The sequence below is a fragment of the Brachycentrus maculatus genome, unplaced genomic scaffold, assembly GCF_059751285.1.
Source record: "Brachycentrus maculatus isolate JH-2025_06_01 unplaced genomic scaffold, ASM5975128v1 h1tg000105l, whole genome shotgun sequence".
Classification (NCBI taxonomy): Eukaryota; Metazoa; Arthropoda; class Insecta; order Trichoptera; family Brachycentridae; genus Brachycentrus; species Brachycentrus maculatus.
The window spans coordinates 3,299,589-3,317,018 of record NW_028280859.1 but is presented as its reverse complement, the minus strand read 5'-3'; the positions used below and the strand labels follow the sequence as shown (position 1 = coordinate 3,317,018).

The 17,430-nt window shown below is 34.2% G+C and overlaps 1 protein-coding gene across 9 annotated transcripts in view; it reads left to right on the top strand.

The window, feature by feature from the left end:
- Crag (DENN domain-containing protein Crag) overlaps positions 1-17,430 on the top strand; it is a 45,806-nt gene that overhangs the window by 10,277 nt on the left and 18,099 nt on the right. For 6 of the 9 annotated variants that reach the window (XM_088258991.1, XM_088258986.1, XM_088258990.1 and 3 more), the window contains exons 8-22: positions 1,075-1,247; positions 1,942-2,033; positions 3,681-3,802; positions 4,191-4,302; positions 5,006-5,085; positions 6,401-6,565; positions 7,679-7,913; positions 9,287-9,559; positions 10,212-10,288; positions 11,288-11,454; positions 13,289-13,479; positions 14,214-14,345; positions 15,373-15,488; positions 15,667-15,766; positions 16,624-16,732. In XM_088258991.1, the coding sequence (XP_088115117.1) occupies positions 1,075-1,247; positions 1,942-2,033; positions 3,681-3,802; positions 4,191-4,302; positions 5,006-5,085; positions 6,401-6,565; positions 7,679-7,913; positions 9,287-9,559; positions 10,212-10,288; positions 11,288-11,454; positions 13,289-13,479; positions 14,214-14,345; positions 15,373-15,488; positions 15,667-15,766; positions 16,624-16,732 (2,144 nt within the window). The remainder of the gene's footprint in view (positions 1-1,074; positions 1,248-1,941; positions 2,034-3,680; positions 3,803-4,190; positions 4,303-5,005; positions 5,086-6,400; positions 6,566-7,678; positions 7,914-9,286; positions 9,560-10,211; positions 10,289-11,287; positions 11,455-13,288; positions 13,480-14,213; positions 14,346-15,372; positions 15,489-15,666; positions 15,767-16,623; positions 16,733-17,430) is intronic. The other 3 variants (XM_088258988.1, XM_088258987.1, XM_088258984.1) reach the window with 1 other exon arrangement.

Sequence of the window (17,430 nt, the reverse complement as noted above, 5' to 3'; positions counted from 1 at the left end):
TTTTTGTAATTTTTTTCTTAATTAATGCTGATCGTAATTTTTATTAATAACACATTAACTCTTAGCACTCCTTAATTTCTTGATTACAATTTTTATTACTGTTTTGTAAATCAATTAATTGATTTACATAATAAAAAATACAGAGGAAGACCGAGAAAAACATGGCATGATCAGGTATGCCAAATACTTGAAAGTGGTCAGGTTAGGAGTCGTAATCGGCGGGTGTGTATGAGGAGATGCATGAACGTGGAAGAGGCGAAGAATGTTTGCAAAGACAGAGTGGTGTGGCGTTCTATTCTCTCTGCTTACCCCTGCGGAAGAAGCGGCGTGATGGTTTGTTAGTTTCAGTTAGTTAGATTTACATAGTGAATTTTAAAAAGGGTCTTATGGTGGGGACTGACCGGAGCCATTTCGTCGTAATATAAAACGTTACAATGCGAACATTTGTATAGTCAGTATAGCAAGCCGAGCGACGTTACGACAAAATGCTCTGGTCAGCCCCCACCATTACATTAGATCTGTATTGGAACATTGTAGAGAGCGTTCGTTTTTTGTATTTGTATTATTTTTTAAAATGCGTAAAGCCAAGCCAAAGTTGACATTGGAATTGGCTTGATAAATACAATGATTAAAGAAAACACTTCGTTTTTTACCACTTGAGTTTTATTATAGACTACATGTTTCAGAAGTTAAACTTCCATCATTCAGGTCTGTATAATAACTAAAATATAAAATTGTTCTATAAATAAGGAGAGGGGAAAGTAAGGGGAAGGGGTTAGTCAAGGAACGGAGTTTGAAAACAAAGGAAAAACGGAGAGCAATGGCGAAGAATTTTGAAACAATATATTATTTAATAAATTATTATTAGAATTCAGGTTTTTTTGTATTTCTAAATTTTCAAGATAATTCATAATTTGGCCTTTATATGGAACAAGGTGTAATAATTTTAATTTATGAGAGTGAAATGAGTGATTAGTATCTATTATATGATTTGCAAATTCAAAATTTGATAAATACAATGTCAAGCCACCACTCCACATAAGGAGAGAGTCTCAAAAAGAGTTTAAATTCCAGTTATCGGCCACTAACATGAGCGACCGCGTGGTGCTGACGAGGCGGGAGGACCAGCCCCTGGTGCGGAGCGGCGCCGGCTTCCGGCAGCTACTCCTGAACTTAGGCACCGACAACTGTCTGCTGGTGCTCATGCTGGCTCTCACGGAGCAGAAGATCCTCATACACTCGCTCAGGTCAATTTACACATATTATTGACGACTTGTTTTATTTAAAAAAAAAAATTATAATTGTATGATCTATCATTAGCATCATCATCCTAATTTTATCCGAGTCTCAAGTAGTGTAACATGTTTGGTTACCATACTGGTGGTCCAGTTTGATTCCTAGAAGCATCAATAAACATGAATTATTTTTCACTCGGATATTTGCTTAGAATAATCACTTGATAATCAAGATAGCACTGTGTTAATGAAATGCAGTGCCCTATGCACCATTGGATGTTGATAAGGATTAAAAAAGGGAAATTTAATTAATTACAGTAAAAAATTAATAATTCAAAATTGAATGAACCGAAATTCTTTTTTTTAAACTTTTTTCCATACGCAACTGATGCTTTGCAGTATTTCGAAATAAATTTGTATTTTTTTGTCAAAATATCAGTAGTATATATAAGTAGTTTATGAAATTAGTGAACAGTACGTTTAAATTTTTTCGTAAATTATTGCAATATTCAAATCACCTTTTTTTTAAAATTACTCTGAATTTAATTGTATAATAATGTGTCCTCTCTGGATTTTCTCTTTGGAGAGCACATTTTACAGTAATTGTAAAATAATTATACATTACCGCCATGAATCACGCTATTATGTATGATCTAGCCGGGTTTGAGGCATCGGGGTGTATAATTTTAATTTTTTTATTTTTCAGACCCGACACTCTTACTGCAGTCTCGGAAGCTGTTTCAAGTCTCCTATTTCCTTTCAAATGGCAGTGCCCCTACATTCCTCTCTGTCCATTAGGTTAGTATAATTCGATTAATTGATTCGTCAGTCACTGTGTGATAATATCCATCTATTTTATATTTAATTTTTACTTGTAAATACCAATATGACAATTCAAAACAAGAATCAGGGACCGTGAAGTATGCTCTAACCACTTCATAGATAACAATTGAACGCATAACAACAACATAGAAGTCTTAACAATTATTAACCACTCTACCTTCGGGTTATTTTCAAGTCTCCTATTTCCTTTCAAATGGCAGTGCCCCTACATTCTTCTCTGTCCATTAGGTTAGTATAATTCGATTAATTGATTCGTCAGTCACTGTGTGATAATATCCATCTATTTTATATTTAATTTTTACTTGTAAATACCAATATGACAATTCAAAACAAGAATCAGGGACCGTGTAGTATGCTCTAACCACTTCATAGATAGTAATTGGACGTATAACAACAACATAGAAGTCTTAACAATTATTAACTACTCTACCTTCGGGTTATTTTCAGGCATATTTTTTATAAACAAGCAAAAGAATCACAACGTTTGTTGTCACAAAATATTGTCAGGCATGAAACCTCACAAAATTTTGTTAGTGGATCCGGTACGCATTAAATATTTTAGGAACAGATATCTTTTCTCGTGCGCGTAGGTCATACGGGTTAGCGCGGAATGGCGAATAAAAACCCCGCGTATCACGTACGTTCGTATGTGTAGGGCGGTTAATAGTAATCGTCTTTAACTTCTACATTAGAAATCTATGGAAATATAATCCATAATTCCATAATTAATAATATGACAATGATGACACTGATGATACAACTGTCCTACGAGTGACGTTGTTACTAAACAATCGTAAAAATATGAAATAGAAATAAAATAAGAATAAATAAGATAATCAAAAACTTTCATTATTTGAGAAGTAATAGTAACATTTTTTGGGTTCAAGAGATCACTTAAAGGTAATAAACGCATTGAAACTATGAAATTTTATTTTAATTTCTATTGTATTATTTTCTATTATTATTTTGTTTGTTTGTAAATAATGTGGAGCGAATGGATAGCGAGAGAATGACTAAGAAAATATATGTGGCGAATGTGAGCGAGAAAACAAAGCGAGGACGACTGAAAAAGACTTGGCACGATCAGATCAATCAGAACCTAAAATCTGGTGGTGTCAAATATCTGCGCAATCGGAGGGTATGTATGACTAGATGTGTGGATGTGAAGGAGGCGAGGAGTGTATGTCAGGACAGAAGAGTGTGGCGTTCCATCCTTTCTGCCTACCCCTGCGGGGGCGTGATGGTAGTAGTAATAGTTTGAAAATAAAAATAATACTTGACACTGGCGGAAACATCCTTTCGCTGGGTGACTACCGAATAAATAAAAAATATTAAAAATAATGAGAAAAAAGTTGCTTTAGAAAGCTACTGTGAAGTGATTTGTGACTGTGCAAGGCACTGCATAGTGAATTGTCATTTTGGTGTCGTAATTTTAACAATAGTTAAGTATTCTAGGGTTAAATAAATAGTGGCATTTACAAGGTAAAAATTGAATAGAATTTTTTTTTGTCTCTTGGTTTCGCTTTTACTAACTTGCATCATAGCGCTTTCATTATGACCCAAACTAACTCGAGTTGTCTGATTCTCCAATTTTGCTTATAGGGCTGGCCGAAGTATTGCACGCACCCCTGCCATACTTAATAGGTGTGGATTCTCGATTTTTCGATCTCTACGATCCCCCGCCTGACGTTTCCTGCATTGACTTGGACACTAACAACATAACGGTGAGTCAAAGAAGTTGATGCAACACTACCTTTTGTATTACATATATTAATCAATATTTTAGTTAATTCATTCATTCAAACCCTTATCCGCACCCCAATGGTGCATAGGGCACTGCATCATATAAACGCAGTGTTATCTTGATCGTTAACGCATGAAGGAAAGATGATCAGCCCTCCGCTTCCGGTACCAGTCCAAGGTAATATTGATAAATTATAAGAGTGAAAAAATCACTTATATTTATTTGACCCCCCCTGGGAATCGAACCCGGGACCTCCAGTACGGTAACCGAGGGTGCTGACCATTACACTACGGAGGCGGACATATTTTTATTCATTTTTCCCCCCCCCCCATATTTTCATTCACTTATCATTATCTTTTTTATTTTAGGTCTGTGAAGCCCAGCGCCATATTTCAGCTAAACTGCTCCCTAAAAGGCAGGCACGAGTCTTAAGAAACACTCTGGAATCTTTATATAATAAATTGAGACCACCTGGAGGCGGTAAGAACTTTACAAATTTCTTAAAATCACCTCACATATAAAGTTCTTTAATGTTTAGACACTATTAGCCCTTACTGGTCCAATGTCGAATCTCATTCGACATCAATTTTTTCCACTTAGGTCCTATGTCGGTCCTATGTTATTCGACATTTTTTTCATCATTAGTATTATTTATTTAAATTCCAAGCTTACATTTTTGTCACTCTTATCTATTACAACAGTATGTGGAGCAGAGGACAAAAGGTTTTTCCAATTGGAATGTAACTGTCTATCTAGATTTTTTTTTTAATTTTGGGGGACCGGAAAGGGTTAAGGATTCTTTATTGAGAGTTTGGACTTGAGGGATGTAGAAAAGTGGACCATAAAGTAAGAGTTTGAGAATTTATTATTTTTTTTATTATTATGAAGTCTATGTCAGGCGTATTTGGGTAGACGCTCGACTGCGAAACTGGCGTTGCGAGTTCGATTCCTGCCAATTGCAAAATAAATTCAAGAAAGATTTATTTTCAATTGGTCTGGGTGTTAGTGATGTATTTTTCACATTTGCCTCACCTATCCTTACTATCCTACCTGCAGACAAGCCTCTAAAATAGAGGCTTTGCGGGTTATTCCTTTTAAAAAAAGGTACGTTTATTTGTAGAATAAGTACACCACAAATAAATTATTGTCAAAGTGCTAAATCAAAATTATTATTTCTTTTAAGGTGGAAGTCACCATCATGGACATTATAATGGAGAACCTACCACAAGCTTAGATAGAGATTTTCAAAAACGAAGAAAAGAGGTTTGTTTTACTTGTATTTTTTAATACAGTATTGGTGATCAATTATTTGTTTATTTTTATTTATCTTATTTATTTATTTATTTTATTTTTTAAATTCATAAACAATCTTATTTTTTTTATTTCATTCTTCATTATTTCAATATATCGAACATAAACAGCTATTGACGATATGAGAGTTAATAGTTGTCATCAGCTGATTGATCATAGAATAACAGAAGAAGTTTGCGATTGAAAGTGTTGAAAGAAATTCATTTTAAAAATCAATTCCTAAAATGTTATTCATGAATAGAAGCAATAATAACTTTGTTATAAAATCACTTTAAATCTTATTACAACTTATTTATGATGTCGATCGGTTTAAAAGGAAATAGCATTTTCCGCAAAATTACATAATTTTTAGGATTGTTTAGTCTTGAGAAAGACGCTATTTGCTTCAAAACCGGTAGACATTATATTTAAGTTATAATAAGGATTATAACTTTGGAAATTTTGATTTTATAATTTTGTTATTTTGTAAGTTATAAAATAAAAAATCACAAAGTTAGTTCTTTAACTATACAAGTAATAATATTCAAAATCAGGGTTCTTTAATATAGGCTTTGATACTTATTTCAGTTTTATGCAGTGTTTTCCATCCCTTTAAAAATTGTACAAAAGGGGTTTTACTCTCATTAACCGGATCCACACGGCTCGCATAACCGTATGTGTTTTCACAAAACATTCCCTGTACGCGGCTGACATAACCGTTTGTGTTTTTACTTTGCTCCAAGTTTCGAACCTCAGTTCAACTTGGAGAGATTTTTTCATGGTGTGGAACTTTGGATAAAATAATACGTCAATCCTTGGCCTTATGACATCTGTTGAAATATCTGACTAATAATTTGTAACATCACAAGGATAAATAAAAGAACAGATCCCTGATTTTTCTTGCGGTCGGTAACTAGTTCGCGCCATAATCATACCTTATATCTGTCTCACTCTCGACGCTACGCATCGCCAGTGGGTAAGAGTGATGCGTGCTTTGATTTATTTATGTTGCGATCTTATTTGTTTATATTACGATATATTTCAAGAATACGATATATTTAATGTGACACGAGTGTATTATAGAGTACCAAAAAGGCACAATGAATCCCATTGAACGTTTTTGTTTAAGAAAATAAATCGTTTCTTAACTAAAAACATGATAAAAGTAATCATTTAAAAAACGGCGAAATACCGCCGCGCACGGGCGTCTCTCAGGAACAAATTGAACGCGGTTAAAAGGTTAAACTCCAGCAAGCATTGTTTACTAATATTTTCTCTTAATTTCCAGTTGGCCCTTGAACTGGAAATTCAAGGTGCTTTCTTAAGATTCATGGCATCTACGCTGAAAGGATATCGCACATTTCTACTGCCCATCACCAAGGCGCCTACAGTCGGTACTACGGACCCTCAAGCTCTCTTTCAGCTCCAAGCATTTTTGCGCTCCCGGGATAAGGTATTTATACTTGACCTAAAATTATATGCATCTGATTGAAAAAAGTTTATCAATCCGATAGGTGTTATATTACTGGAATTTATATTACAAAATTAGACATTTTATATATTATCACCTGAATGGAGAATTAGCATATGTCCCATACAAGCCAAGTTTTTATTCATGTACTAGTTAAGTGTACTCAGTCTGGTTAAATGCAAAAGAAAAAAGTGCATATAAAGCATGAGTGTATTTGGATGCTACATTATGTCAAAATTTCAAAGCAATAAAGCGGTTAATATTTTTAAGAAATTTAAGATTTTGAGCAAACGACCATTTACATTTTTCATTGTAGATTGTGTTCTACTTATAGATTTTATTGTTTAGAAAGTTCTTAACTCAAACAAATAGATCTTTAAACACTAAGACTTTAAATATTTCAAAGAAAATACTTCTGTATGATTAACCTGTCCAGGAGTATGGTTGTATATGTACGACCAATACAAAACATGATTTATGATGTGATTTATATAAAAACATGTTTAAAACATGATTTATGTCAAAATTATCGATGTTTTGATGAATCGTGTTTACTGGTGTAAATGTTTTTTTTTTATTCAAGAAAATATGATGCTTATAGCAAGGACTATGGTATAAAATTAAAAAAAGTAAAAAAATATACTTACACATAAAACTCACTCCTGCATAGGTTAAGAGAGTTCTCTTTCGAAATTTCAACTGCCTTCCCTATAAAATTTACTTATTATTGCATTTAGGATAGCTGCTTTCAGGTGACAATATTTTTGTTGAAATGAGTGATGAAAGATGTATGTATGTATATAAGTTGAGGAAGTCTGAAGTACTGTTCTATGCGGTCCATATATGCTATGGTATGTACGGCTCTCCAAATTTAAAATACAGTAAAGGACATTTTTTTGTAGTAGGTTTTTTTTGCATTTATGGACTAAGTAGACTTAGTCCAAAAATGCAAAAAAATCCACTACAAAAAAAATGTCCGTTACTGTGTTTTAAATTTGGACAGCCGTGTACTCCTGTTTTCCAAAACTGCCTGATTAATCAATCAAAAAATGTTTTTACTACATATGAAATAATTCATTTGTGTTTTGTCCCCAGATGAATCAAAAGTTCTTTTCGCTCGTGATGAAAACTCAAATGTTCATCAGATTCATAGAAGAGAGATCGTTTGTGTGTGACGGAGATCAGGGATTGGCATTCTTCGATGAGTGCACCGAGAGAGTCAGCGGATTGGATGATGTCACCACTCAAGTGCGGCTCTTGGATATCGACATGGCGGCGCATAGTTCTGAGAGGACTGTTTTCGTCTTACCTCCGGATAATCCTCACCCTGGTAAATAAACGCATTTTAACACGTGTTTTTAGAGTTGTGCCCTTGGGATGTTGAATTGGGTATTTACCAAGTAATATTTACGTTGAAAGTGGATAGATATTACCTCAACATGACTGCCGGATCAATTAATGGAAAAAGTGATTTTTTTATGAGAATTCATCAAGATAATGTTATTTACTAATATATAAATATTTCTTGCACAGAGTACCAGCAAAAAATCCTTTTTTGCTGATACTTAGTGGCACATTTTATAAACTTTATAAAAATCAATACTATACAAACTTTGTTTTTAACCACTATTTTCCCAACTGGTTTCAACACATACCTTGTTTTATTCAGGGATGGATAAGTCATAAACATTTCGCAGATATGTTAAATTAAAATCATAATTAGGTAAGTACACGGGATAAAGAAGAGGATAATTTATTTATTTATTAATTATATCTTAGTCATACAGGAGAAAGTAGCCAAGTGCATTTTTTTTTACAAAAACGTGATCATTGACTATTTGATATCTTACTAGCTTAATATTGCTCTGAAAAAAATCCCAAAGGATTTTAAACTTGAAAGTATAATATATTGACTTGTTAAAAATGATTAACTGCATTGATGTTTATTTTTTGCCAAGCAAAAGTGACTTAAATGGCCCTCCTAAACATTTTACGTTTTGTAAGTTGGTCACTTTCTCCTGTACGACTGTGATATCTTAAATTTTGGTTCAATACCTTTTATTCCAAAATTTCTGAATTACGCAGAGTTTTGAATTAAAAAAAATTCTAATAAAATAGTATATTTATTATGTAGCCCATTCAACATGTCCACACAAAATTCTAATTACTTTTCTCTCATTACTGCTCATCAGTGGCTTTTTAGAAAATGACCATTCAACAAACTAGACAAAAATATCGAAATCCTTTAGTACACAACCATGATACACGATTTTCGCACAACGAAGGTTTGATAGTCCCAAGAATTAATAATAAATATGGGAGTCGAACACTGCAATATATCGTTTCGAATATTTTTAATTTGTTGCCGACGGATGTTAGAGGTCAAAATAAAATATGGAACAAAGGCAAAATAAAGGAATGGGTAAATGATCAAGAGTTAATTTTATGAAAATTGTAAAATGTTTATATTCTTATTTTTTTTCTCTTTTTTGTGTCTATATTACGTTAAAATCGTTAAAAATAATAAAAATTTATTAAAAAAGAACTCCACCGACAAGACACACAAGGTGGCTTGGTGGGTCTTTGCAAAAAAAAAAGATCTTAATATGTATAAATTGTGATTGAAATAAATGTATACAAATTTTAAAAAATTAAAAATAAATATTACGACTAGACGACTTATGAATATACTGTGTCCGCCAGGCCAGACGTACAAGTACGACAAGTTCGACCTGGACCCGTCGCTGATGGCCATGAGCGTGGAGGTGCAGAGCAAGGAGGGGCTGGGCGCGAGCGCCTTCCTGGAGAGCGCGGAGTCAGGCCCCATGGCGCGCCGCACGCGGCACGAGATCCGCGCCGCCCAGCTGCTGGCGCTGCGCCTCGCCGCCTCGCCTGAGGGCTGGGCGCGCTGCCTGCTCGGCGCCTGCTACAGCCTCTACTTCATCTTGCTGCCCTGCCAGCTGATGCTGCATCCCGGTAAATTCCGTTAATTACAAATTCAACAATGAAAGATAAACTGGCAGTAAGCTACACCCGTCTCCGTAGTGTAATGGTCAGCACGTTCAGCTACGGTTCTGGAGATCCCGGGTTTGATTCCCAGGGGGGGTCAGATAAATATACGTGATTTTTTTCAGTATAATATTTATTCAATATTACCCTGGTCTGATACCTGAAGCAGAGGGCTGATTACCTTTCCTTCATGTGCTAACGATCAAGATAACACCGTGTTCATATGATGCAGTGCCCTATGCACCATTGGGGTGGGGGTAAGAGTTTAAAAAATTAAAATTGAATTGCGAAAGCTAATCGGACAGTACACAACGCAGTCCTGGTTCCGACCATAATGTATGGAAGTGAAGCAAAAGAAGTATGAAAGTAGACCGTCAAAATGCCATCATTTTGTACTTTTTGATTTTTAAAAAATCGATATATTTATATAAATAATATGAAAATTCAAATAATTGTTGCAATTTTCTTAGCATATATTTTCTTTACCTTGTAAATTACGAGTTATCCTTGTTTTAGTTGATAAACTATGTATTACTGTGTAACCTTAACCCTGTCCTAAATCTTTTCAAATCAAAGGAATCAATAAAAAAACATGTCTGGTTTTATTTTATTTTTCTAGGGAAAGAACACTCGCTGCTTCGTTACGCTTATGAATTGTTGGTGAGAGCTAGCAAGCTCAAAGTTCCCTGCGATGAGGTAAGCACTTTTTTAAATTTATTTATTTATTTTTTAATAAAAAGTGAAATATTTGTGTTCCTATTATTTACAAAAAAAAAATCAATTTTATACTATTTTTGTGAGCCTAAGCGGCTTATTATTAGAAATAGGTATCAAATTGTGGTAGTGGGTTCGAACCGAGAAACTCTAACTCAAGAGTCTGCGACACTAACCACGGGACCAAAACTTGACACAATTTAATTTGATTGATTTAATTTTCATAGTAAAAAAAAGGACATATAAAAATCTTCGACCGCACAGCCATGATACCCACTTTACCCACAACGAAGGGTTGATGGTCCCAAGAGTAAACAATAATTAAATATGGAAGTAGAAAACATATCGCTCACTCCTTTCAACAACGTCATATATCAAAAATTGTCAATTTTCAGTTGTGCATGTTTTCGGAATGCCCAAAAAATGTTCTATATCCTAGCAAAAGCGGCATATTTTTTAACTTATATTTACCCACTACAGGGCAGAAAGTTTTGTTTGTGCATTTCGAAGAAAAGGTATTGTTTAATTATTTTATTAAATATACTTATTATTTTTTAAGTGGAGAAAAAACATTCAGGTTTTACGTAAAAAGATCTGTTGCACAGTAAAAAGTTCAATAGGTGGCTTGATATTTATTTTTAATACATTTTATTATATTTTTAAACATTAAAAACAATCTGCTGAAAAATTAAGTTTTTTGATAAATTACGTTGTTCAAAGGAGTGAGCGATATGTAGATCCAAGCAATTTCAATTGATTGTCGGCGGAGTTACAAGAGCAAACAAAAATATGGATCAAAGGTAAAATAAAGGAATGCATCAAGAGATTTGGTGGGTCTGTGCACTTATTTAATTTATATATGTATGTATATGTACACATATACTTTTAACAAATAAAAGATATTCCATGTTTTTTTTTGGATAAGTGCATGAATGTAGCCTCTCGGAATGTCCCTCAAGATATCACTGCGTGTGCCTATAGGTCTGCTACCGAGTGATGATGCAGCTGTGTGGAGTGCACTCGCTGCCGGTCCTTGCAGTCCAGCTCCTGTTCCTGATGAAGCGCAGCGGAGTCCAGCCCAACGCCCTCACCTACGGCTTCTATAACCGCTGCGTTCTGGAAGCGCAGTGGCCCCAAGACATGCCGAGGTATGAAATTTGCCTTTGGTCAGAATTTTTTTCAAAATTATATGAACTGCCACTGGTTGGTGATTTTTTCGTTGTTGATTTTAATGTGCTCAATCGGTTTCATATAGAGTTTAATGAAAACGAAATGAAATGGATAGAAAAAAAAGTGTAAAAAATATTCTTCTTCTCCGTCTTATTCCTCATTGCTGAGGATTGTGAGTCTTGCAGAAGCAATGACTCTCCTCCAGTTATCCCTTGACTGCGCTACACGTAGCGCTAGCGTAAAAAAATATAAAATGACTTAAATTTGAAATGGTATTGACCCTTAAATAAAAGTGTATAGGTATATTTTAGACTATGTACTAGATTGAATTTTTTTTACAAGAAACAGCAATTGTATTTTTTAGCGTAAATATTATATGTACTGTTTAGCCATTTAAATGGAATAAGAGCATTTTAATAACACAATTACTTTAATGGTGTCTCAACTTAATATGAAAGAAGGTTGAAATCTGAGCATCCCAGGGCTTACGACCTGGCATTTGGCTGGCTTGAGCGATTAAACTACATCATTCTTGAAACCTGTATATATGCAATGGTCTTAGAACCTTCCGCATGTGCTTAAGGTTTTCGATACATTTGTGAAGTATGGCTGATTGTAGCGCCATCAGCGCTCAGTGGTCCATCTTTCTTTCCACTTGTTTTTTTCCTCCTGTGTTTTAGTGGCTAAAATACAGAATAATGCTATTTATCTATTTATTATTTATTTATTTATTGGAAATCAACAGCCATTAACAAAAATAATATAAATATACAATATTAGGAGCCGATAATGAGGCTAATTACTGATTTCACATTTTATACAACAATATATAATATATATAACAACAAAAGTATATAATATATATATAACATATATATAACAACAAAATATATATATAACAACAAAATATATAATATATATATAACATATATATATAACAGTATATAATATATATATAACAACAAAAGTATTGTTCACGTTCCGAAATGTAATACCAAGTCATATCAAAATTCTTTCATTAACAGAACCTGTTATTTAATTAATAATAAATATGAGAATACAGATATATTCAATATTACACTACAATCCTTTAAGAAAGAAATTGAAGAATCCTTTAATCTTGAAAATAGTATGTAATTATTATTGCTTATTTGTATATATATATGTATGTGCACCGTGTACCTATGTGCGCATGCGCATGCATATCACGTTCATGAAATTTAATTTAATTATGTTTATGGAAAAAATAAGTTACACTACTTTTCATTTAAGGCACTATCATACCAGTGAATGGTGTATGCATTTCTACATGTAATTATGAACATTGGTGTGTATGCGCACAGAAACAAAAAGGTACCTTCCTTATTTGTAACAATTATGTTAAAGCCTGTAATTGGACATTACAAATATTACTTAATTGAATGTATATTTATGTTATACTAAATTGTCTGTTGGCCTTACAATAAATAAATAAATAAATAAAAAATAAATAAAACAAGAAAGAGTAAAAATACTATTAAGTTCAAAATAAAATATGTATGCCTGAAGTGGCGCGTGGTGTGGTCTGGTGTGGTGTATTGTATTAGTGTATTTTGTGTTAGAGTAAAGAGTGTGCAAGGCCTAGAGTTATAGTCGTGAATTATCCCTAAGCCGAGTTCCAAACATGCTTCGCACATTGAACCCTATACTGAATCCAATGCTCAAAACATAACCAAGACCTCACTATTAATTGAGTGACAGGGGTGCGAACAACTGTTTAAGAGCAGCTACTATTTTGTACTCGGTTCATTTATGTTCACTGTCTGTTCTCAGTGGTTCCCAATTGCTGTGGAACAAGCTCCGCGTGACGGTGGCGGGCGCGGCGCTGTTCCGGCGTGCCGGCGCGCGCAGAGAGGCCCGGCGGAGGGAGGGCGGAGCCCGGGAAGGGGACACGCCCCGCCCTGCCGCCGCGCTCGCACGGCCCGCGCAAGACACGGCCGCCAGCAGGACCAGCCTAGACTCAGGTATGCAGAGACCAATTTCTATAATTGATTCGGCAGTCACTTTGTAGAACTCCATTTCAATTTATGTATTAAATGTTAAATCAAACACTGATTATTTGAGCCTACTAAGTAGTATTTTATTGTTAAAAATCAATTTTGTTACAATTGTTTCGCCTAGTTATTATGGCATATTCAAATGAATGTGAAGATTAAATGGACTGACAGTCCTTATATAGCTATACAATTCTAGGTACATACTTGGGCAACAGTTTCAACATGTGCAGTAATAATTTACGGGAGACAACCGAGTACTAGTTTGGCAAAAGAAAAGCAGACTGTATGCAGTCGAAATGCGATCCCTCAAACGAATGTGCGGCAAAAAGATGTATGATAGATGTTCGAAAGAATGCAATGCTGAGATCAGCATTATCGATAAAATTAAGAAAGGTGTGTTGAGATGGTTTGGACATGTGGAACGTATGAGTTAGGAAAGAATGACTAAAAATAATTATGTGGCAAATGTAGAAAAAAAAGCAGAGGAAGAACGAGGAAAACTTGGCACAATCAGGTATGTCAAATACTTGAAAGCGGCCCAGTCAGGAGTCGAAATAATAGGCGGGTATGTATGAGGAGATGCATGAATGTGACAGAGGCGAAGAATGTTTGCAAGGACAGGGTGGTATGGCATTCTCTCGTGGCAGTCATGGTTAACTGGTTAGTTAGATAAATATAAAATCTAAATAATACTTGTTCAGGTGGTTGGGGTACAGGGGGAGATGTCCCGCAGATGGAGGAGCACTGGAGTCGTGCTAACGCAGCCACAATACTGCGCTCGGGCACGAGGCACCCTAACCGGATATCTACTGCGGCGGGACTTCTAATAACAGGTCGGTCTGGCCCCATATTATGTCTCTTTGAATAACTTAACATCCAAGTGATTCTGAAAACCAGCTACGACTTATGCAACACTGCTTATCATGGCCCTACTTAGGCTTCAACCTTATAAGTTTTATAGCCCATACCTTCTCGTGAGTGAATTTATTCTTTATGTTTAAAGTTACTATAATTTCTTGTAATTCTTGAGTGAAAATTCTAGGCAAAAACACTCGCTATCTCTCATTCGTATACATATATGTACTGGCTGTAAGCTTATTCATATGTAAAATTAAATACAAATTATTAGATTCTTGTGAATTGGATTGACATCTCAACATAGGTTTAACATTTACCATTCTACCCATGATTGACAACCGCACTACTCAAATTTCGGATGTTGTATATACCCTTCGATTGACACCTTCTTTCACATGTAATTTTTATTTTATTTAACAGAGACTTTCATAAAATGTATGAAATATTTTTCCCAAATTATTTTACATACCGCGAAACATCTGATAATGAGATTTTTTACCAGTGACCAAACACATTAATGTTTTGAGTGTGTCCAAATCTTTGTTCACAAATCTGGGTTTGTCCTCTTATATATTTGCCTTGAGAATTATTTAAACCTTTGACATGAGTTATTACAGTTGACATTTAAATAGTCGAAATTTCTGCAGGTTTTGTGAATTTCTTTCTGAAATTCTATCATAAAATTCCTCAAATATACTAGTTTTAGGCTTAAAACTTGTTTCAACTTAAAACCCTGATAGTTTAGTCATAATTGTTTTGAAAAAAATTAATACTTGGTCTCTTTTTGCAGTATCCTCACTGTTCATTTTTCATAAATTATAGATTTGATCTTGTTTGATTTGCACCCCCTAGTCTGCCAAAACTTTAGTAAAAAATTCCTTAAGACAGATTTTTCTTATTTAAATTCTAAAATATGTTTTTTTAAAACATACGTCTTAAAAATTTGGCTTTCTTCACAGAAACCAGACAGCATAATTAATCTCATTTTTAATTATTCAATAGGTCTCCCATCTGATCCTGATTTGACCGAAATTGTCCGACATCGATCAAATAGCTTAGGAAGGGCCGATACCAACAGCTGGTCCAGTACTATAACTGATAAACTTCAGGTAAAAAAAGTAATAATCTCAGCTAATTTTTTTATACTCTCAATATTCTCAACTAATAATGTTATACTTTCAATATTGTCAACTAATAATGTTGTACTTTCAATATTCTCAACTAATAATGTTATGCTTTCAATATTCTCAACTAATATGGGGAAATATTATATTTTTGACAAATTTTAAATTTCAGACACCTCCAGACACCCCCTCGGAATGCCTTCGTTTGTTGAGATCGGAAAGCTTTGCTGGTGATGCTCAAATGTTAGACAAGTTGCAGAAAATCAAACTTAGTAAGTTTTACACCAAATGTCTTCTTTAACCACCCTACCTTCGGGTTATTTTCAGGCATATTTTTTATAAATAAGCAAAAAAATCACGTTTGTTGTCACAAAATATTGTCAGGTATGAAACCTGACAAAATTTTTGTCAGTGTATCCGATACGCATTAAATATTTTTGGAACAGATATCTTTTCTCGTGGGTCATACGGGTTAGCGCGGAATGGTGAAGAAAAACCGTGCGTATCACGTACGTTTGTATGTGTAGGACGGTTAAATTTAAAACATGTATATTGCATTTCATGTTAATATGTGTATTGCGAAAAATTCTTCTTCTTCTCCTCTTATTCCTATTGCTGAGGGTTGTGACCCTTGCAGAAGCAATAACTCTTCTCCAGTTATCCCTTGACTGCGCTGCACGTAGCGCTCCAACCACTGAGGTGCCTGCTGCTGCCTTAATTTGATCGGTCCATCGTGTGGGGGATCTTCCTCTCCCTCTCTTTCCCTCCAGGCTACCGATCACAACTAGTCGTTCCAGGCTATGCTTACACGCGCAACGTGTCCAAAGAACTGGAGAATCCGTCGGGTACAGATATTGGCCAGAGATATTGCGAAAAATTACCTAAGTTTAAATTAAAATTAAAGGCCTTGACATGACTAAATTCTTCGTCTTGGTCACTTTTCGCAGTATGCTCGTGGTTAGAGTCTTATTCTTCCTCAGACCCTCTTTCAACCCATGATATTAAGTGTATTCTTCTATATCACCACATTTCAAACGCTTAAATGAAAGTAGGGATTGTTCTCGTATTAAGTAAGTATGAACGAAATGAAAAAAAAAGTTGAATAACATAATTTTTCTATTTTTTGTAGCAACAATTCCCAAACTTCACAGTGGGTGCTCTAGGAATTTAAGTTTTGCCGAGGCAAGTTCTCACGAAGAATTAGATGTTGACGATGCTGTTAAATCATCTCCTCTAAGGTAAAAAAACAAACCAAGGTATATATTCATATTATGACAAAGCTAGTCGTTGCTTATCCTATTCATATATAATTTTTTTTCAGTAATAGTTTGTTACTTCAGATAAAAATTATAGAAAAATTGCCATGCTTCGGAAAATATTTCAAAATTCGGATACCTCCAATGATTATTTGAAAAAGTTTGATGATTCTCAATTACTAAAGATATTTTCACTGATAAATGAAATAATATTAATTTTTTGCCTTTTCAACTTACGAGTTGTTACTGCAATAGTTTTGCTAGAGTTTCCGAAAGCATTTTTATCATACACCTCATTCGAAGTATTATTAGTAAATAGTACCTATTTGAATAAGTGTGGCTTAAAAAATATTCATTAAGAATTTGTAATACTTGAAGGGGTGAAAACCAAATGACAAATGGGTTGAATCTAAATTTAAAAAATATATATATTTATTACAATCAATTTATAAGAGTTTCAAGTAACTAACTGTATGGGACATATACAATTTTTTTTACACATTAATCATAAATGAGTGTTCATTAATATTTTTCATATTTAAAGCATTAATTTTGTGGTCTGACATTTCAGTAAAAAAATAACTCTGTAACTGTATATAGACGCTCACCAATATTTAAGTCAACTTTTTTATATAGATATATCCATATATTGGGCAAAGCAATCTTTAACCTTTCCTTCC